The sequence below is a fragment of the Chiloscyllium plagiosum genome, unplaced genomic scaffold, assembly GCF_037043375.1.
Source record: "Chiloscyllium plagiosum isolate Xiang-an unplaced genomic scaffold, Cpla_swu_hap1 HiC_scaffold_31, whole genome shotgun sequence".
NCBI classification, from domain to species: domain Eukaryota; kingdom Metazoa; phylum Chordata; class Chondrichthyes; order Orectolobiformes; family Hemiscylliidae; genus Chiloscyllium; species Chiloscyllium plagiosum.
The window spans coordinates 31,797,561-31,818,878 of NW_028270169.1; the positions used below are offsets into that span (position 1 = coordinate 31,797,561).

A 21,318-nucleotide genomic window follows, 5' to 3' on the forward strand; every position below is an offset into this window, starting at 1 on the left:
GTGATTACAATTTATGCAAGCTCTTGTCACATAATTACATCTCCCATAGAACAGCACTTTTAAAATGACGCCAAAAGAAACAGCTTCCTTTCAAGACATCAGCATCCAATCACAGGAGCACTTCCATCCTAAAGCCACAGCACATTCCTGCAGAAGATCTTCAGGATCTTTTCTTATTTATTTTAAGAAATATGGCCAGGGCACATGGGTCTTGACTCTGGTCCAGAGATAGGGATACCACCATTGTGCATCAAGAGCCCTCTTGCTGAGGACCTTAATGTTCTTAGCTTCCTTGACAGTATCTCCCAAACCCATGATCTCTACCCTTTACAACAAGGGCAGCAGACACGTCAAAAACATCCTGCAGGTTCCCCAAGTCACCCACTGTTGTGAAATAGAATAATTACAATTTCAAGTCTTGTAATTTCCCTCCACAAAACATTATGGGTGAACATACACAACATGCACTGTGACATTTCATATCAGCTCACTAGACCAAGGATAATTAGGGATGGGCAATAAGTATTGATCTTGCTAGGGATGGCTATGTACTGTGAATTTTTTTAAATAAACTAATGTTTTTCATAATAAACTCAGTGATCTGAATACTTTTTTAGTCATTCACAGGATGTGGATGTCACTGCGTAGGCCAGGATTTATTGCCCACAGGGCAGTTCAGAATCACCCACATTGCTGGGGGTCTGGAATCCTATGAAGCCTAGATTCCGTAAGCACAGGTTTTCTTCCCTAAAGGACATTAATGAACCAGATGGGTTTTTCCAACAATTGACAAATGGAATTCACAGTCATCATTAGATTCTTAAATTCAGATTTTTATTCGATTCAAATTCCACTATCTGCAGTGGCAGGATTTGAACCCAGGTCCCCAGTACAGCAGTGGGATCTTTGGATTAACAGCTTAGTGATAATATCACAAAGCCATCATCTTCCCCCAAATAGCCCAGTACAAGTCATTCTGCTCTAACATGCATTTCATTAACACAATTGACAAATTTGGAGACACTTTCTATAGCACAAACTTGTAAAGTGGGTATTGATTATAACCCTTCATTTTAATAGTGCTGCTATTAGGCAAGTTTTTTTATGTGGTTGCACAGTGATTCATTCATTATTAAAAGGTATAAACTAGTTAATAACCCACAAAGCAAGCAAATATGGCAAGTCTTTTAGTACTTTCAAGACAATGTGACAGAATTACATAGAAAAACAGGATTAGTTAGAACTGGGGTAAACTGATATTTTTGTGGTACTGGTGACATGCAGATGGTATTTCACTTATTTTCAAATTATAGGGACATAAGCTCAGAAGGGATGCGTAGTGGAGGGAGGAAGAGAGCTTCTTCAAGGAAGGCATCCTTGCACGAGGATTCGCAGTTTTAAGGAAGGCATCCTTGTAAGTTTGCAAGGATCCTGAAGAAGGGCTCATGCCCGAAACGTCGATTCTCCTGCTCCTTGGATGCTGCCTGACTTGCTGCGCTTTTCCAGCAACACATTTTCAGCCCACATAAGCTCAGAAATCAAATCAGACAAAAACTATGAGCTCGGGTAGAAATAAAAATGAAATGGAGTAACAGATTCTTAGTGTACAAGGAATTGAGAAAATTGAATTGTTATTTTATTTGGTAATGGCATAGAAAAGCAAGACTATTTATTTCAGGTCATTGGGTAGGTACCAGTATTGGATTGTTTGTTTTTCTGAACAGCTTAAGAAAAATATTTTAATAAAACACTGCAAAATAATACGTCAAAGTACTGGCATCACAGCCCAGTCACTGAACACCCAAGATGTTTATTTTTCAATCCAGTGGATAAACCTAATTAAAATCAGAATAGCTATATATCTTACAAAGTAATTACAAAAGTATTTACTCAAAGGTCGGAGAGTTTATACTAGGAGACAACAATTTCATTTTCTTTCTCTGGGGGTTCAACTATTTGTAAACACTGATCTGCAAATTCCACGAAAATTGGTTCCTGCATAGCTATCTTCATGATGCTTTCTTTATCCTCCGCCTTGTCTACTGTCAACAGCAACTGTTTAAGGTGTGGGTTGCAAAGTAGACCCTTTAACTTCTCTGATCCTGCTGTTGGAATGACAGAAATTGAATGAATCGGAATGCAAGAACTTATTGAAACAAACATCATAAACCTCAGGCCACTCCATCAGGAACATTCCGGAGAATGTGGTTGGCAGTGTGAAAGGGTGTTTCAGAAACATTTGCCCTGGTACCACGGGTAAAAAAAAAACTGTATTACCTCAAGGTGGTTTTCAGAGATTAGATTAGATTAGATTACAGTGTGGAAACAGGCCCTTCGGCCCAACAAGTCCACACCGACCCGCCAAAGCGAAACCCACCCCATACCCCTACATTTACCCCTTACCTAACACTACGGGCAATTTAGTATGGCCAATTCACCTGACCCTGCACATCTTTGGACTGTGGGAGGAAACCGGAACACCCGGAGGAAACCCATGCAGACACGGGGAGAACGTGCAAACTCCACACAGTCAGTCGCCTGAGGCGGGAATTGAATCCAGCAAGGACTAAGGCTGCTTCCATACATACAATTAGTTGAGAGGTAATTGATCTCCTATGATCTGGGAACAGTGTTGGCTGGAGTCCACTGACCATTACAAGGAGTCAATTATTTTTCCCTGGTGGAGAGCAATAGTTCAGGATTGCCTATTGATTTTTTGGGACTACTTCTATTTCGGAGCTCCTTTCTCATTCTTAAAAATCCGTATATTAACAGATGCAATCAATCACTCAGCTAACATTACCATCTGTACCTTTGTTGACATATAGGGTATTTGGACTCATGCTGAAACAGAATTAGAAGAATTCAACAATATCCTCAATTGATTATCAAATTTCCCTTAAACTTAGAGCCACAATACACAAAGAAAGCATTAATTTCTTACTGAAATCAGTATTTTATATTGGCACAAAACAGGCATAAGTATTTCCCCCCCCCCCAAAAATTAAATGACAATTCTATATCAAAAAAGTTATGACTTTAAACATAGCTGAAGCAGACTTATGCCAATGTGCATCTATATCTAGAAGGGAAAGAACTTTTAAAAAATATATATAGTGAAGTAATGACAAACGTTCAACGTCCGTCGGTTCATGGCAGGTCCAGTAATCAGTAACTAATGCTAAGTGAAAGGGGAGACCAAACCTATGATTTCTGATTTACAAGTACTTCTCCACAAGGCCACCACACACAAAAAAAATTAGGATATCTGGTTGGCATGGATGAGTTGGACCAAATGATCTGTTTCTGTGCTATACTCTTATGTCTCTGTACCACAAATGCAGAGGGGTGATGTGAGCAACCACTACTGGCAGAAAAAGCCTATTGTACCTGGTATTCTCAGACAGTTTCCCACCTAAATAGTAATCAGGCCTGAGTCCTCTTAGCTTCTGAAATCGGGCATTTTCAGACTAGTATTACTGTAAGCCAACATACTTCTATAGCATAATGCTAGAATATTTTAACGAGGTAATTGCAACCTAGTTACTGCATATCAGTGCTCAATTCTCCGATTTAAATATAACAATTGATGCGGTGTTCATTACAATAGCATCCACTGCATTTTCCCCCTAATTGTAGTTCCTAAGCATTGGAACCTTAAGCTAGAGAGTCCACTTTTTTTTTGGGAGGGCAGTCATCCTCTATATCAAACTTTTCCAGCTTCCAGTTCACTTAGCAATCCCTTGTTGATGGATTTAAAAGTTTACTCCCTGGTCTGAAACTTCCTTCCATTCACTTCTTGCAGCCTCTCCCCAGCCCAGAGCCTTTTTGAAGCAGACTTCATTCAGCTCCCCACCTTTGTAGCTGCCTCCTCCTTCCCCTGGCAGATACAATCTACCTCCATCACCTCCCTCCCCACCAAAAGACTATGGCGCACAGCTTACAGCTTCCTCACTGACAAATGCCTAACTGCTTATTGCTCCTTTTCAACTCTTGTCAATTTTGTTTATGGACCACTTTTCTTGGATTGTTGCCCTGTAACTGAAGGTTACTCAAGTGTTTTGGGGGAAAATTTACTCACCATCTGTGTATTTTGAGCCCTGGCCACTACAAATACTGTTACACAATAAGCAGTGCAAATTAAAATTCCCCTTTAACCCAAGGGAGAATGGTACCATCATGCTGCATTAAGGCAGAGGTAGTAAATTTGTATTAACACCACTGAATCAGTAATCCACAGGTCAAGACTAATACTTGTCAATCAAAACCCATCTGGTAGAGTTGAAATGCAACTGATACATCTGGAATATACAAATTGTCTCAGTAAAGGGGCCATGAAACTATAGTTGTGAAAACCTATCTGGTTCACAATATCCTTTATGCAAGCTGCCAGTGTTACATGGCATAGCTGACATGCTGACTCCATATTTACAGCAATAGGGTCGAATCTTAACTATTACCTGCAATGGTTTAGCAAGTCACTCGTTTTAAGGGCAATCAACAGTTAGTAATGTTCAAATCCAATGCAAGAATAAAAAGGAGACAATTTGCAGTCAAACGCATTTCAAATGATTGTTGTGCAAGAATTAAATTGTGAAACTCAAGTACATAAACACCAAATATTAAATCAACTAATTCTAACCACTATTTCCCAACTGCAATATTAGAAAAACAGTTTGTGTTTTCAGAGTCAGTTTTTTCTTTTGTCTACATACCCAGTCGTCTCAGTTTCTCGAGTGGTACACGATCAGAATCTTCACCATCATCCAAGATTTCATTTGTGCCGGAGTAGTGTCCTACTAACATAACAAAAGGTTTTCAACAGATCTCAAATGATAGAGTTGAAAGGTAGCTCCTGAATTATGAGCGATTACAGAGACCCTGAAAAATGGTTAATTTCTCCAGAAACATTGACTTTAAGCACCTGAAGTTTTAAGTACAGTAGTGCCTCGACTTACAAACTTAATCCGTTCCAGGACCCGGTTCACGAACTGAATCAATTTTCCTCATTGTTCGGATAGCGTAAGAATGCTTGGGCGTAGCAACGAACGCTGTTCACAGCGCACGCGCCAAAGACGAACTGAATGAGATCACGCAAGGCCTGAGAGCTTTTGCGTTCAACAAGCGCATAGCAAAGCAGAACAATGAAACCACGTGGTCGCACACGGGCTTTTTGCGTTCGTACCTTGAATTTCGTATGTAATTTGAAGCAAAATTTTATGTACAATCCTATTTGTAAACCAATTTGTTCATGAACGAGGTCGTTCGTATGTCGAGGTGCTACTGTATAACTGAAATCTAGAAAATGCTTAAAACACAGCATAGATGGTATTTTAAGGGGAGAGATTGATTGGTGTTGTGTGTATATGAAATTTTAATCTATTTCACCACCTTTGAATGCTGCTTATCAATGTTTTATTGTCCTTTCCTGTGTGCATTTTGAGACGGTGGTGGTGAGCTGCCTTCTTGAACCGTCGCAGCCCATTTGGTGCAGGTAAATCTACAATATTGTTAGGGTGGGAGTTCCATGGGTAGTGTTGTACAATAGAGAGACCTAGGGATTTAGGTACATAATTCTTTGAAATTTGCATCACAGGTAGATAGGGTAGTTAAGGTGGCGTTAGATTTGTCTTCATTGCACAGAAATTTGAGTTGTCGTCAGGATGTCGTGTTGAGGTTGTACAGGACAATTGAGGCGTCTTCTGAAGTATTCTGTGCAGTTCTGGTTCCCTGCTATAGGAAGGATATTAAACTGGAGAAGGTTCAGAAAATATTTACCAGAATGTTGCCAGGAATGGAAGATTGAAGTTATGAATATAGGCTGGATCTTTTTCACTGCAGGATAGGTGGTTTAGAGGTGACTTTACAGAGAATTATAAAATCATGAGGGACATAGATGAGCTGAATAGCCAAGGTCTCCCCCACAAGGTGGGAGAGTTCAAAAGTAAAGGTGCATATTTTAATGGTGAGGAGAAAGATTCAACAAAAAAAAAAGCAATTTTTAAAAAAAAAAAATACACAAAGAACTATGTGGGGAAGTGGTGGGTGCAAGTACAATTAAAACATTTAAAAAATATTTGGATAAGTACATGATTAGAAAATGTTTGGAGGGATATGGGCCAAATGCAGGCAGTTGAGACAATAATTTGGGAACATGCTCGGTGTAGACTAGTTGGACCAAAAGGTCTGTTTCCATGCTACATTGCTTGACTATGACTATTTTCATCCAGCCCCGGTGTTCATTAGAACTTTAGCAAAAGAACAAAGTTTGTGACTCAGACAAAAGTGTGCAGCTCAGAACAGAGAATATTGCAGGTTAAGAAATTTGTGTTTAATACAGTCGATAGAGAAAATCCTCTCTATTGGCTATTTTTATTGCAAGTACCATATATTTGTATTAGCATGGTATAGCTGCAGTAAAACTCATTCAATGGAACTGGTGTTCATGGCTCAAAATATTTTGAAAAACACGAACTCAAACAGTTCAAGCCTTGTAGATACTTTTTTAATTACCATAGTCAACAGCATATCTTACCATTACGGTCTTGCTGTATAGGTTCCTTTAATGCTGGGGAAATCTCTGAACCAGACTCCTGGGGTTTACAATCATCTACTAAAATAAAGTGCTGAATTTAGTTATTTTACAGTAAGTACACGCTAAAGCTTTGGTCCAACTGTTAAAACTCGTCCATGCCAACCAGATATCCCAAATAAATCTGGTCCCATTTTCCAGCATTTCGCCCATATCTCTCTAAACCCTTCCTGTTCATGTACCCATCCAGGTGCCTTTTAAATGCTGTAATTGTACCAGCCTTCACCACTTGCTCTGGCAGCTCATTTCATACATACATGACTCTGCGTGAAAACGTTGCACCTTTAGGTCCATTTTAAATCTTTCCCCTTTAACCCTAAACCTATACTGTCTAGTTTTGGACTCCCCATGCCAGGGAAAAACCTTGGCTATTTACCATACCCATGCCCCTCATGACTTCATAAACCTCTAATGTCACCTCTCTGCCTCTGATGCTCCAGGGAAAAAGCCTCTCCCTTTAGCTCAAACCCTCCAACTCTGGCAACATCCTTGAAAACCTTTTCTGAATCGTTTCAAGTTTCACAGCATCCTTACTATAGTCGGGAGACTAGATTATATATGATATTCCAAAAGTGGCCTAACCAACATCCTGTACAGCTACAACATGCCCTCCCAACTCCTGTACTCCGTGCACTGGCCAATAAGGCAAACATACAAAATGCCTCCTTCACCATCCTGTTTACCTATGTAGACCTGTCTACGCCTATGGAGAATAAGGTTGAATCCATTTGGGTGGAAATTAAAATTTCAAAGAAAAAGTCACTAATAGATCCAGTCTATATGCCACCAAATAACAACATCACATTGGGGCAGGCAATATTGGTCAGAGAATGGAGTGCAGGAGTTGGGAGGTCATGTTGCAACTGTACAGGACATTGGTTAGGCCACTGTTGGAATATTGCATGCAATTCTGGCCTCGCAAAGATGTTGTGAAATTTGAAAGGGTTCAGAAAAGATTTACAAGGATGTTGCCAGAGTTGGAGGATTTGAGCTGTAGGAAGAGGTTGAATAGTCTAGGGCTGTTTTTCCTAGAGGGTTGGAGGCTGAGGGGTGACCTTATAGAGCTTTATAAAATAATGAGGGGCATGAATAGGATAAATAGACAAAGTCTTTTCTGTGGGGTGGGGGAGTCCAGAACTAGAGGGCATAGGTTTAGGGCAAGAGGGGCAAGATATAAAAGAGACCGAAGGGGGAAACCTTTTCACTCAGGGTGGTACGTGTATGGAATGAGCTGCCAGAGGAAGTGGTGGAGGCTGGTACAATTGCAACATTTAAAAGGCATCTGGATGGGTATACGAATAGGAAGGATGTGGAGGGATATGGGCCAGGTGCTGGCAGGTGGGACTAGATTAGGCTGGGATATCTGGTTGGCATGGACAGGTTGGATTGAAGAGTCTGTTTCCGTGCTCTAAATCTCTACGACTATGACTCTAAATAACTAATGCCTGTAAAAATGGTATGGCAATTATCATGGGGGATTTTAATCTACATGTCAATTGGTCGAAACAGCTTAGTCAGGGTAGCCTTGAAGAGGAGTTCTGGATCAGTGGTGCTGGAAGAGCACAGCAATTCAGGCAGCATCCAATGAGCAGCGAAAGGCTTTTGCCCGAAACGTCGATTTCGCTGTTCGTTGGATGCTGCCTGAATTGCTGTGCTCTTCCAGCACCACTGATCCAGAATCTGGTTTCCAGCATCTGCAGTTATTGTTTTTACCACCTTGAAGAGGAGTTCGTTGAGTGTATCCGCGATAGCTTTCTTGAACAGTATGTAATGGAACCTATGAGGGAGCAAGCTGTCCTAGATCTGGTCCTTTGTAATGAGACAGGAATAATTCATAGTTAGGGATCCTCTTGGAAGGAGTGATCACAGTATAGTTGAATTTTTAATACAGATGGAAAGTGTGAAGATAAAATCCAATACTAGGGGCCCGTGCTTAAACAAGGGAGACTACAATAGGATGAGGGAGGACTTGGCTAAAGTAGACTGGAAACAAATACTTTGATGGGACAGTTGACGATCAGTGGAGGTCTTTCAAAGCAATTTTTCCAAAGTGCTCAGTAAAAGTATATTCCACTGAAAAGGAAGGACTGTAAAAAAAAAAAGGGATAACTGCCACAGGAGTCTAAGGAAATAAGGGAGGCTATCGAATTGAAAAAAGGCATACAAACTGGCCAAGATCAACAGGAAACTAGAAGATTGGGAAAGATTTAAAAGCCAACAGAAAGCTATAAAAAGAGCTATAAAGAAAAGTAAGGTCGAACATGAGAAAAAAAACTAGCACAGAATATAAAAACAGATAGCAAACATTTCTATAAATAAATAAAACAAAAATAAAGAGTGGCTAAAATAAATGTTGGTCCTTTAGAGGATGAGAAGGGGCATTTAGTCATGGGATATGATGAAACAGCCAAGGCATTGAACAGGTATTTTATGTTGGTCTTCACAGTAGAGGCAGTAATAACATGCCAGTAATTGACAAAGAGGTGACGGTAGGCGAGGACCTGGAAACAATCATTACTATGGAAGAGGTAGTATTGGACAAGCTAATGGAGCTAAGGATAGACAAAGTCTCCTGGCCCTGATGGATTGCATCCTAGGGTACTAAAATAGATGGCAGGAGAAATAGCAAGTGCGCTTGTAATTTTCCTAAATTTGCTGGGCTCTAGGACAGTTCCAGCAAATTGGAAAATGGTAAATGTGATGCCACTGTTTAAAAAGGGAGGTAGGCAAAAGATGGGGAATTATAGACCGGTTAGCTTAACTTCTGTAGTGGCGAAGATGCTTTGAGTCTATTATCAAGGAAGAAACAGCAAGGCAGCTAGATAGAAATTATCCTGTTGTGCAGACAGCATGGGTTCATGAAGGGCAGAGCTGAAAATGTGTTGCTGGAAAAGTGCAGGTCAGGCAGCATCCAAGGAGCAGGAGCATGAGCCCTTCTTCAGGAATGAGGAGAGCGTGCCAAGCAGGCTAAGCTAAAAGGTAGGGAGGAGGGACTTGGGGGAGGGGCGTTGGAAATGCGATAGGTGGAAGGAGGTTAAGGTGTGGGTGATAGGCCGGTGTGGGGGTGGGGCCGGAGAGGTCAGGAAGAAGATTGCAGGTTAGGAAGGTGGTGCTGAGTTCGAGGGTTAGGACTGAGACAAGGTGGGGGAGGGGAAATGAGGAAACTGGAGAAATCTGAGTTCGTTCCTTGTGGTTGGAGGGTTCCTAGGCGGAAGATGAGGCGCTCTTCCCCAGCCGTCGTGTTGCTATGGTCTGGCGATGGAGGAGTCCAAGGACCTGCATGTCCTTGGTGGAGCGGGAGGGGGAAGTTGCATAACTAATCTTTTGTAATTCTATGAAGACATTACGAGCACGGTGGACAATGGGGACCCAGTAGATGTAGTGTACTTAGATTTCCAAAGGCCTTAAGCAAGAGGCTGCTGCATAAGGTAAAGATGCATGGAGTTACGAGTAAAGTATTAGCATGGATAGAGGATTGGTTAACTAACGGGAAGCAAAGAGTGGGGATAAACAAGTGTTATTCTGGTGGGCAATCAGTCACTAGTGGTGTGCCTCAGATATCAGTGTTGGGACTACAATTATTCACACTTTATATAGATGATTTGGAGTTGGGGATCATGTGTAGTGTATTAAACTTTGCGGATGACATTAAGAGGAGAGGCAGAGCAAAGCATACAGAGGACTGTTAAACTTTGCAGAGAAACACAGGTACTTTAAGTGAGTAGGCAAAGGTCTGGCAGATGGAATACAATGTTAATAAATGTGAAGTCATCCATTTTGGTGGGAGTAACAGTTAAAAAGGATTACTACTTGAATGGTAAAAAGTTGCAACATGCTGCTGTGCAGAGGGCCCTGGGTGTCCTTGTGCATAGAAGCACAGAAGGTTGGTCTGCAAATAGAACAGGTAATTAGGAAGGCAAATAGGATTTTGTCCTTCATTACTCAAGGGATTGAGTTTAAAAACAGGGAGGTTATATTGCAGCTGTACAGGGTACAGGTGAGGCCACACCTGGAGTATTGTGTGCAGTTTTAGTCTCCTTACTTGAGAAAGGATGTACTGGCATTACAGATGATGCAGAGGGTGTTCACTAGATTGATTCCAGATTTGAGGGGGTTGGCAACTGAGGAGAGACTGAGTAGACTGTGATTATATTCATTAGAATTTAGAAGAATGAGGGAGGGATCATATAGAAACATTTAAAATTATGAATAGAATAGATAAGATAAATGTAGAGAGGATGAAACTCAGACAAGAGGACATAGTCTCAAAATTCAGGCAAGCAGATTTAGGACTGAATTGAGAAGGAACTTCTTCACCCAGAAGATTGTGAATCTATGGAATTTCCTACCCAGTGAAGTAGTTAGCACTAGTTCCGTCACTGTTCAAATTAAAATCTACTTTAGCTTTAAAAACAATGAAGGAATTAAGGGTTATGGTGAGAGGGTGGGTAAGTGGAGCTGAGACCAGAGAAAGATCAATGATCTTATTGAATGGTACAGCAGGCTCAATGAGCCAGATAGGAGAAAATGAGGACTGCAGATGCTGGAGATCAGAGCCAAAAATGTGTTGCTGGAAAAGCGCAGCAGGTCAGGCAGCATCCAAGGAGCAGGAGAATCGATGTTTCGGGCATAAGCCCTTCTTCAGGAATGGCAAATTACAAGTTACACCTGTAAATTTATCCACTAGTGTGTCTATTTTGTTAGATTATCCCTAAGTATTCTTCCAATGTCATTACACTATGTCCAAATTTAAAATGGCCATAAAACATTGAAACAATTGGGACCCAAGGTAATACAAAATCCACACCAGGATATTTGAATTAATTGAATTACTATTTAAGCACATTAAAGTCAATGGGTTCAGAAGTTCCAATTGGAGAAGCTGTGCTGTGTAAGAATGCATTAATCCAGAAAGTACAAGGGCAGGAAAGTAGATGTGAGGAATGTCGGATCAGCCATGAATCATGACCACGATCATCAACCATGATCCTACTGAAAGGTCGAGCAGGCTCAAATCACTTACTCCTGTTCCTATTCATTATGCTTTTATAGTCTAAAAGTCAGATAAAATCACCAAGTACAGACTTGTCAGACACTAATATTTCACACTAAAGAACAACTAGTGTAATTTGAACAATAATATCTTTCAAAAGGTCAAGGCTCCAAACAATAATACAGTTTGGACACAGGACATCTAAATGCAGATTTTAATTTGGCCTTGTAATTTGCTGTACTGTACATGGACACTGCATGCACTACTCTTACAAATGAAGGTGACATAATATCTCAATTTAAAATCAGAACAAAGTGAGACAAAGAATGTTAATAAGTTAAAGATGAAAGTCTTCTATTCATGACCTACTTTTAATAACGATGCAGAGGTGCCGGTATTGGATTGGAGTGGACAAGGTCAGAAGTCACATGATACCAGGTTATAGTCCAACAAGTTTATTTGAAATCACAAGCTTTTGGAGCACTCCTACTTCGTCAGGGAACCTGGTGTCATGTGACTTCTGACCTTCTTTTAATAAAGCAGGCCCTAGATAACAATTGACATTTCTGGAATTCTTTGCTACACCTGTGGACATCCAACCTGATGGCTACTGGATATCATTTCCATCCCCCACCTACCTAAGGGAAGCACTAATCTTAGAGGTTTACAATCTACTCTTCAAACACTAGAACTGATGTTATACTAGCAGCTTTGGAAATTTGAATATTTCACAACAACGACTCATCAAGTAATTTCAGCCTCACCTCCATAAGCAAAATATACATATATGGATGTCTGAAATTCCATATTTTATGACCCTACAAATTAAGAACAGACATATCTGTTAAAACTTCAGTCAATATGGAGAAGGATATGGAAGCTGTAGAAGGTAGGAAAATAGACGGTGACATCTTGAAAAATATCCACATTACAGAGAAGGTCCTGGATGTCTTGAAACAAAAAAGGTGGATAAATCCCTAAGACCTAATTAGGTATACCCTAGAACTCTGTGGGAAGCTAGGGAAGTGATTGCTGGGCCCCTTGCTGAGTTATTTATACACAGGTAAGGTGCTGGAAGACGAGAGGGTGGCTAACATGGTGCCACTATTTAAGAAAAGGTGGTAAGGACAAGCCAGGGAACAATAAACCGGTGAGCCTGACATCGGTGGTGGGCAAGTTGTTGGAGGAAATCCTGAGGGACAGGATTTAGATGTATTTAGAAAGGCAAGGACTGATTAGAGATAGTCAACATGGCTTTGTGCATGGGAGGTCATGTCTCACAAACTTGATTGAGGTTTTTTGAAGAAGTAAAAAAAAAAAGAGGATTGATGAGGGCAGAGCGGTGGATGTGATCTATATGGACTTCAGTAAGGCGTTCGACAAGGTTCCCCATGGGAAACTCATGAGCAAGGTTAGATCTCATGGAATACAGGGAGAACTAGCCACTTGAATACAGAACTGACTCAAAGGGAGAAGACAGAGGGTGGTGATGGAGGGTTGTTTTTCAGGCTGGAAGTCTGACCAGTGGAGTGCGACAAGGATCAGTGCTGGGTGCACTTATTAATGATTTGGATGATAGCATAGGGAGGTATAGTTAGTAAATTTGCATATGATACCAGAATTGGAGGTGTAGTGGACAGCGCAGGAGGTTACCTCAAAGTATAATGGGATCTTGATTAGATTGGCCAATGGGCTGAGTGGCAGATGGAGTTTAATTTATGTAATTGTGAGGTGCTGCATTTTGGAAAAGCAAATCAGAGCAGGACTTATACACTGAATGGTAAGGTCCTGAGGCTTGTTGCTTGGACTGCAGATTCATAGCTCCTTAAAAGTAGAGTCACAGGTAGATAGGCTAGTGAGAAGGCATTTGGTATGCTTTCTTTCATTGGTCAGCGCATTGAGTATAGGAGTTGGGAGGTCGTGCTGAGACTGTACAGGACAGTGGTTAGGCCACTTTTGGAATATTGTGCACAATTCTGATCTCCTTTCTATCAGAAGGATGTTGTGAAACCTGAAAGGGTTCAGAAAAGATTTACAAGATGTTGCCAGGGTTGGAAGATTTGAGCTATAAGGAGAGGATGAATAGGCTGGGGCTGACTTTAGAGGTTTATAAAATCATGAGGGCCCCAGATAGGTAAATAAACAAAGTATTTTCCCTGGGGTGAGGGGAGTCCAGAACAAGAGGGCATAGGTTTAGGGTGAAAGGGGAAAGATATAAAAAGGGACCAAAGAGGCAACTTTTTCCCCACACAGAGTGGTGTGTGCATGAAATGTGCTGCCAGACGAAGTGGTGAAGGTTGGTACAATTGCAACATTTAAAAGGCATCTGGATAGGTATATGAATAGGAAGGGTTTGGAGGGATAAGGGGCAAATATAGGTAAATGGGACTAGATTAGGATATCTGGTTGACATGGATGAGTTGGACCGAAGTATTAAGTAACTACTGAGAACAGAACCAGTTAATATTTCAGGTTGAAGAAAGATCATTGACTTAACTGTTCCTTTCCATATATACTGTTTGACCAGTGTAGTTTGCCCAATAATTTTGTTCTTTCTTATTATAATTTGAAGAACATTTTTAGGTAATCAAAGAACAATTCATACCTTTGTGTTTCTTGTAGCATCCTACAGAACAACTGAAAATAAATAAAAAACAGTATTACAATTACAATACTTATTAGGTGGTTGTAAGCATCTAGGAGAAAGTTGGGACTGCAAGTGCTGGAGATCAGTCAAGAGTGTGGTGCTGGAAAAGCCTGGAGGTCAGGCAACATTCTAGGAGCAGGAGATTTGACGTTTCAGAAATAAGCCCTTCATCAGGTTGTAAGCATCACCATTGTTCACTTCAGAAATCTGTTGTCGGTTGCTGCCCATTATTCTATATTCGTTGTTCAAGTTCTCTTTTTGTGGTTGCGCACAAGACCCACACAGTAAGATTTAGACTGCACAGCCACAGAACCTCACAGGAACATTGGATCCAAAGTTATACAACAGTTTGCAAAATTTAAGCCCATGACAATAATAGGGCACTAGTAGCATCAATGAAAACAATAGCCTAAGAACAAGAACTACAACAGTGGTGGTGAGACTTGTTTCTCAAGCCAGAGGGAAGTAACCAGTGATGGTCCCCAGGTATTGGTGTCAATCCCCTGCACATTTTAAAAATAATGTTTGATCCCTTAGACTTTGGTATACAAGACAGATTCTGCACTTTGTACAAGTTTCCAACGTTGTAAACAATGAGAAGGAGAATAGCAGATTGCAGGAGGTAATGGACTGACAATAACTAATTATTTCAAAGTTAAAAATCACACAACACCAGGTTATAGTCCAACAGGTTTAATTGGAAGCACTTTAGCTTTCGGAGCTATGCTCCTTCATCAGGTGATCTCACAATCAGCTGTTGGACTATAACCTGGTGTTGTGAGATTTTTAACTTTGTACACCCCAGTCCAACACCGGCATCTCCGAATCATAATTATTTCAACTGCAAGAAATGTAAAATCGATACAGTACTCAAAACAATGAGGCTGCAGGGGGATACAGAGGAAAATCCCTGATCTCAGCTGGATCTTGTGTTCAGGGACCCAGCTATTTGACCACTGAGACCATCACAGCGAGGCCCAGGCCACATGGGCTGTAGGTTTCTCCCCTCAGCGAGTACCTCCACATGGCCCGGCCCGGCTCGACTCAGGGAGGGCTGTACGCCAGTCACAGGAGCAGGCCGCAGGGCAGCCGCGGGCTCGAGTTGTAAACAACACCGGGCAGCACTCACTAACGCAGGCCGCAGCGCGGACACCGATATTTCGGCGGCACCTCCTCACACACTCGGCAGGTCACCATCCCGCTCTTCAACAGCAAACCCTGACAGGAGGGACAGCCCCACCTCCGGGACAGCCCCTCTAACCCCACCCCCCACTAACCCCACCCCCCACTAACCCCACCCCCCACTAACCCCACCCCATTCCCTCTGACCCCATCACCTCTAACCCCAAACACTAACCCCACCCCCTCTTATACCCCACCTGCAACCCCGTCCCTTTAACTCCAACCCCAAACCTTACCCCTCTAACTCCACCCCCCCACTCATTCATCCCTACCCCTCGCACATCCACCCTCTAACTCCACCCCTGTCCCAACTCTCTCTAATACAGTACACTCCTGACCTCACCCACTCTAACTCCACTGACCCCATCCCTCCCTAACCCACCCTCTAACTCCACCCGTGGACACACCGCTCTCTAACCCTACACCTAACTCCACCCCCTCTCATTCAACCGCCTGACCCACCCTCTCCAACCCAACCCTGCTTCTCTCTAATCATCCCCAAACCCACTACCTCTAACTCCACCCGTCTCTAACCCCACCCATAACCCACTCCTCTCTAACAACCTCCTGACCAAGACCCTCTCTAACTCCACCACCTATAACTCCACACCTGACCCAACCCTAACTCTACCCCCTGACCACACCCCTCTCTCATCCATTCCCTGACCCCACTACATCTAACTCCACCCTGAACCACTTCTAACCCTGCCCTTGACCCCACCCCTTTCTAACACCACCCCAACACACCCCATCTAACCCCACCCCTCTCTAACTCTGTCCCCCACTTCCCCCTCTCTAACTCCACCCCAGACCCCTCCCCTCTCTGACTCTTCCCCTTGACCTACACTGTCTAGCTTCTCTTTGACCCAACCCTTCTGACTCCTCCTCTCTCAGACCCTACACCCCTCTAAACTTGCCCCTTGACCCTTCTATGATGTCACACCTCTCTGACATCACCTTCTCTGACATTATTGCCTCCCAGACCTACTCCTCTAATGATCCCCTCTTGTCCCTGTGGAGTGCTATTTGACTCAATGATTTACTATCTATATGAATAACTTTAAAGAAGGGGCAGAGGGTAATGTATCCACATTTTCTGGCAATACAAATACAGGTAGGTGGATATGGGGACATCAGGAATCTAAGAAGGGATGTGGATAGGTTAGGGGCACATTACTGCAGACATTGGAATTTGAATTGAAAAAATGCTGGAGGTCACAAAAGGTCGGGCAAGCAGCAAGCTAAGATTTTAAATCTAAATACTCTTCATCATAACTTTGATAAAGAGTCATCTAGACTCGAAATGTTAGCTTGCTTTCTCTGATATGGTTAGGCTGTTTAGATTAGATTCGATTCCCTACAGTGTGGAAACAGGCCCTTCGGCCTAACAAGTCTACACCGACCCTCCGAAACGTAACCCACCCAGATCCAATTCCCTTTGACTAATGTACTTATCACTATGGGCAATTTAGCATGGCCAGTCTACCTAACCTGCACATCTTTGGACTGTGGGAGGAAACCAGAGCATCCGGAGGAAACCCACGCAGACACGGGGAAAATGTGCAAACTCCATATAGATAATTGCCCGGGCTGGAATCAAACCTGGGACCCTGGTGCTGTGAGGCAGCAGTGCTAACCACTGAGCCACCCCGAAAAATTCATGTTTGTTATTAGACTCCTACTGCCAGATTTTTACTGAGTTCAAATGCCATGGTTGGATTCAAGCCCAGGTCCCCAGAACTTTACCCAGGTCTCTGCATTAACAATCCAGCGATAATACCACTCGGCCATTGCCTCCCATTAAGTGTGCAAAAATTTGGCAGATGGAATTTAATGTAGTGAATTGTGTAACCATTATAGTGGGAGGAAGAATCACGTAAATTTTATATGATTTAAATGGAAAGAGATTCCAAAGAAGTGCAGCAGAGAGGGAACTAGTGCCCTTGTGCACAAAACCTAAATATGCAGGTACAACAGATAATTAAGAATACAAATTAATTTTTTTGCCTTTATTGCTGGGTGTTTAGGGTTTCAGAATAAGGAAGTCTTATTACAATAGGTTAGGCCTTATTTTGTTAGAGTTTAGACGAATGGGAGTGATCTTATTGAAACATACAACATTCAGGGGGGCTTGACAGGATAGACTTTGAAAAGATGTTTCCGCCAGTGGGGGAGTCTCAAGCTAGAGGACATTATTACAAAATAAGAGGGCGCTTATTTAAATGTAAGATGTGAAGGAATTGCTTCTCTCCGACAGTTAACAAATGTTGGGTTTTCTCTGTCCCAGAGAGTTATGGGGGCGACATCATTGAATGTTTTTAAAGAGTAGGTGATAAATATTTGAAATGTTGAGGAATTGAGGGCCATGAAGATTGCAACAAAAGAAGAGTTGAAGCCTAGTGCAGAGCAATCATAATTTAAGAGAATGGTGGGACAGGTCTGTGAAACGGTTTGGCCTGCTCCCGCTTGCTTTCTTATGGTCTTGTGTTCTTATAGAAATGAGCAAAATGTGGAGGTGCCCTTGTTGGACTGGGGTGGACAAAGTTAAAAATCACATAACACCAGGTAATAGTCCAACAGATTTATTTGAAAGTACAAGCTTTCGGAGTGCTGCTCCTTCATCAGGTAGCTAGTGGGTCAGGATCATAGGACACAGAATTTAGAGTAAAAGATCAAAGTGTCATGCAACTGGTGTAATGTATTGAACAAACCTAGATTGCTATTGTCTTTCATCACTCAGAATGGGGATGCAGGTTTCAATTGATTAATATGTAAATCCTAAAACTTGTTTCAAATCACAGTCCCGAGATAACTTAAGGTTTTATCAATATATATATTTTAAAAAGTGACATTGTCTGAGCAGAGAAAGTATTCCTAAAGTGTTCCATTATTTGTGTATACTAATACAAATACGCAGTAATCTCGCTGTAGCTGTAGCACAATTCAAGTATCAGCCCTTTAATTTGTTAGTTGGTGATGCAAAGCCAGGTGGAAAATTGGAGCTGTGGGAGATTATAAAGGGTATGCTAAGGAAGATATAGTCAGTTAAGTAAGAAGAGGAAAAAAGGAAGATCCTAGACGAGATATAATGTGAAGTATGAGGTTTCATTTTCGTGGGATGTCAAAAAGATGTGTTAAATGATAAACAAGTAAATGTTCTGTATGATTTGATGTTAATTACCCTTTATGGGGTGCTTCAATGATTTTTTTTTGAAAATCCAAACATAATAAATCTATTCATTTCCTTTTGTCTACTCCACTAGTTACATTGATGAAGACATTCTTCATTGATGAAGAAATAGGTTTGCCAGCAAGTTTCCTTTTCACAACAACAGGTTGATTTTGAATAACAATATTATGGTTTCCTTGATATGGATTTCAGTATTTTCCCAAAGGATAACTGGCTTGTAGTATTCTCTTTTTCTCACTCTCTCGCCAATCTTGATTGATGATGATACATTTGGGTGCACCTTCCACTGGGACTATTCCACGATATAAGGTATTTGAGATGATCCTGACAGTGTAGCTATATCTTTTAGAATTGTTGGATGAAGGCTTTCAGATTCGGGGGGTTTGATAGCAGTTCTCATGAAAGGTCATGGGACTCAAAACATCAATTCTGTTTTCTCTCCACTGGTGAGTTTCTCTAGCAAGTTCTAGTTTTGTTTCAGATTTCACCAGTCCCTTTTCCTTTCCGAATATTAACTGCCTTTACGTTTCCTCCTCTCATTAGATTATTGATTCCTCCTATCTTTAGCATGATTTTTCCTTTTCCTTTATCCTTGTGATAATATCTGTCTGAAAATCTAAAGAATCCACGTTTGCTTTTATGATTCTCTTCCTTTTTAAATACTTTTAGAGGGAAGATGAAACAAAGGGGTTGATGAGGGCAGAGCAGTAGATGTGATCTATATGGACTTCAGTATGGTATTTGGCAGGGTTCCTCATGGTAGATTGGTTAGCAAGGTTAGATCAGATGGAATACAGGGAGAAGTAGCCATTTGTATACAGACGAGGCTCAAAGGTAGGACTGAAAGGGTGGTGGTGGAGGGTTGCTTTTCAGACTGGAGGCCTGTGACCAGTATTGTGCCACAAGGATCAGTGCTGGGTCCACTGGTTTTCGTCATTTATATACATGATTTGGATGTGAACATAGGAGGTATGGTTAATGAGTTTGCAGATGTTATCAAAATTGAAAGTGTAGTGGACAACAAAGAAGGTTATCTCAGAGTACAAGATGACTTTGATCAGATGGGCCAAAGGGCCGAGGAGTGGCAGATGGAGTTTAATTAGATAAACGCGAGGTGCTGCATTTTGGAAAGGCAAATAAGGGCAGGACTTATACACTTAATAGTAAGGTCCTGGGGAGCATCGCTGAACAAAGAAACCTTGGAGTGCAGGTTCATAGTTCTTTGAAAGTGGAGTTGCAGGTGGACAGGATAATGAAGAAGGCATTTTGTATGCTTGCTTTTAGTGATCAGTGCACTGAGTATAGGAATCTTCTCCCCTCCCCAAAATCCTATCCACTGAGCAGTGGGACTTGGGGAAACTCATACTAAAAGGGAACCCGTTCATTTTCGTATGAATTCTGTTGAAGCCGATTTGGAGTGTAGAGCAAAGGAAGCAAAGGCAAAGTCAGTGTTGGTTAAAAGTAAAGCCTTAGCTCAATCCCAGTCCTACCTGCTTTTTAGATAATTAGAACTTAAGACTGACACAGTCTCTCTAGCTCTGCACTTAATGAAAAGAAAGAAAAAAATGTTACTAGTTAATTCTGCTGTTTGTCACTTTTTAATGGTCATTTTTAAAAAAAAATATGAATTTTATTGAATTATCAATTTATTATATCCATACAGCAAGGAAACTGACCCTTCGGTTCAACTACTCCATTCAAACTAGTCACACCTGACTTCCCTTGGCCCATATACCTCCAAACCTTTCTTGTTCATGAACTTATCTAAATGTGTTTTAATTGGTGCAACTGTACCCCCATCCACTACTTTCCCTGGAAAGTCATTCCACAATCGAACCACTTTTTTTGTAAAAAAAATTGCCCCCGTGTCTTTTTTTAAATCTTTCCACTTTCACCTTTCCCCAGGTCTTGAATATGCTTCCCACCCTAGGGAAAAGACACCTGCTGTCGTTCACCTCATCAGTATCCCTTATGATCTTAAAGACCTCTATAAGGTCACTCCTCAATCTCCTATGTTCCAGTGAAAAAGTCCCAGTCTATCCAGCCTCTCCTTTAAATCAAGCCCTCCATTCCCAGCAACATTCTGGTAAATCTCTTCTGAACCATTTCCAGCTTAATAACATGCTTTCTATAACAGGGTGACCAGAACTGGACATAGTACTCTAGAAGAAGACTAACCAATGTCCTGTACAACTTCAAGAATAACGTCCCAACTACTGTACCCAAAGGTCTAAGCAATGAAGGCAAGTGTGCAAAATGCTTTCTTAAACACCCGATCTACTTATGACTTCAAAGCAAACTTCAAAGAATTATATACCTGAACCCCTGGGTCTTTCTGTTCTACAGCAGTACTCAAGGCCCTACTTTTAGTTGTATGACCCTACCCTTGCTTGTTTTAACAAAATGGAATACCTCACATTTATCCAAATTAAACTCCATCTGTCATTCTTCAGCCCAATGATCAAGATCTCTTTGTAATCCTAGATAACCTTCTTTGCTCTCCACTACACCACCAATTTTGATGTCATCCGCAAACTTACCACTGTTCTCATATTTCTTTGAAATTCACATATAATGTCATGCTAGTCCTTATCTTTCCAAATTTGCTTATTTGCCACTTAAAGAAATTGAAATGTGGCCTTACATGTGAAAAGGTTAGACAAACCTGGTCCAGTGTATTGGATCTAATGCAAGGTCCTTCTCATTAATGTGAA

At 41.4% G+C, this 21,318-nt stretch overlaps 1 protein-coding gene across 10 annotated transcripts; it reads right to left on the minus strand.

Annotated features, from left to right (window-relative positions):
* Window positions 1-1,614: 1,614 nt before the first annotated feature.
* On the minus strand, window positions 1,615-15,472 carry znhit3 (zinc finger, HIT-type containing 3). 10 transcript variants are annotated; one of them, XM_087977404.1, is made up of 5 exons: window positions 15,362-15,472; window positions 14,191-14,222; window positions 6,536-6,613; window positions 4,716-4,796; window positions 1,615-2,102 (listed from the first exon to the last, which is right to left on the minus strand). In XM_087977404.1, the coding sequence occupies exons 1-5, from the start codon at window positions 15,427-15,429 to the stop codon at window positions 1,912-1,914; spliced, it is 450 nt and encodes a 149-aa protein (XP_087833530.1). In that variant the 5' UTR covers window positions 15,430-15,472; the 3' UTR covers window positions 1,615-1,911. The 10 variants fall into 10 exon arrangements, with proteins under 10 accessions (XP_087833530.1, XP_043574502.1, XP_043574504.1 ...); XM_043718567.2 differs by having other exon boundaries at window positions 1,615-2,105; XM_043718569.2 differs by having other exon boundaries at window positions 4,716-4,799.
* Between the last annotated feature and the right edge of the window lie 5,846 nt (window positions 15,473-21,318).

What these genes read in the sequence shown, in the direction of transcription:
- znhit3 (XM_043718566.2), bottom strand. Translation starts at nt 15,429, where the DNA reads ATGGTGACCTGCCGAGTGTGTGAGGAGGTGCCGCCGAAATATCGGTGT. An exon ending in ATGCTACAAGAAACACAAAG is followed by an intron (nt 6,614 to 14,190) that starts GTATGAATTGTT and finishes ACTTTATTTTAG; the next exon opens with TAGATGATTGTAAACCCCAG. An exon ending in TATACAGCAAGACCGTAATG is followed by an intron (nt 4,800 to 6,535) that starts GTAAGATATGCT and finishes TTGTTATGTTAG; the next exon opens with TAGGACACTACTCCGGCACA.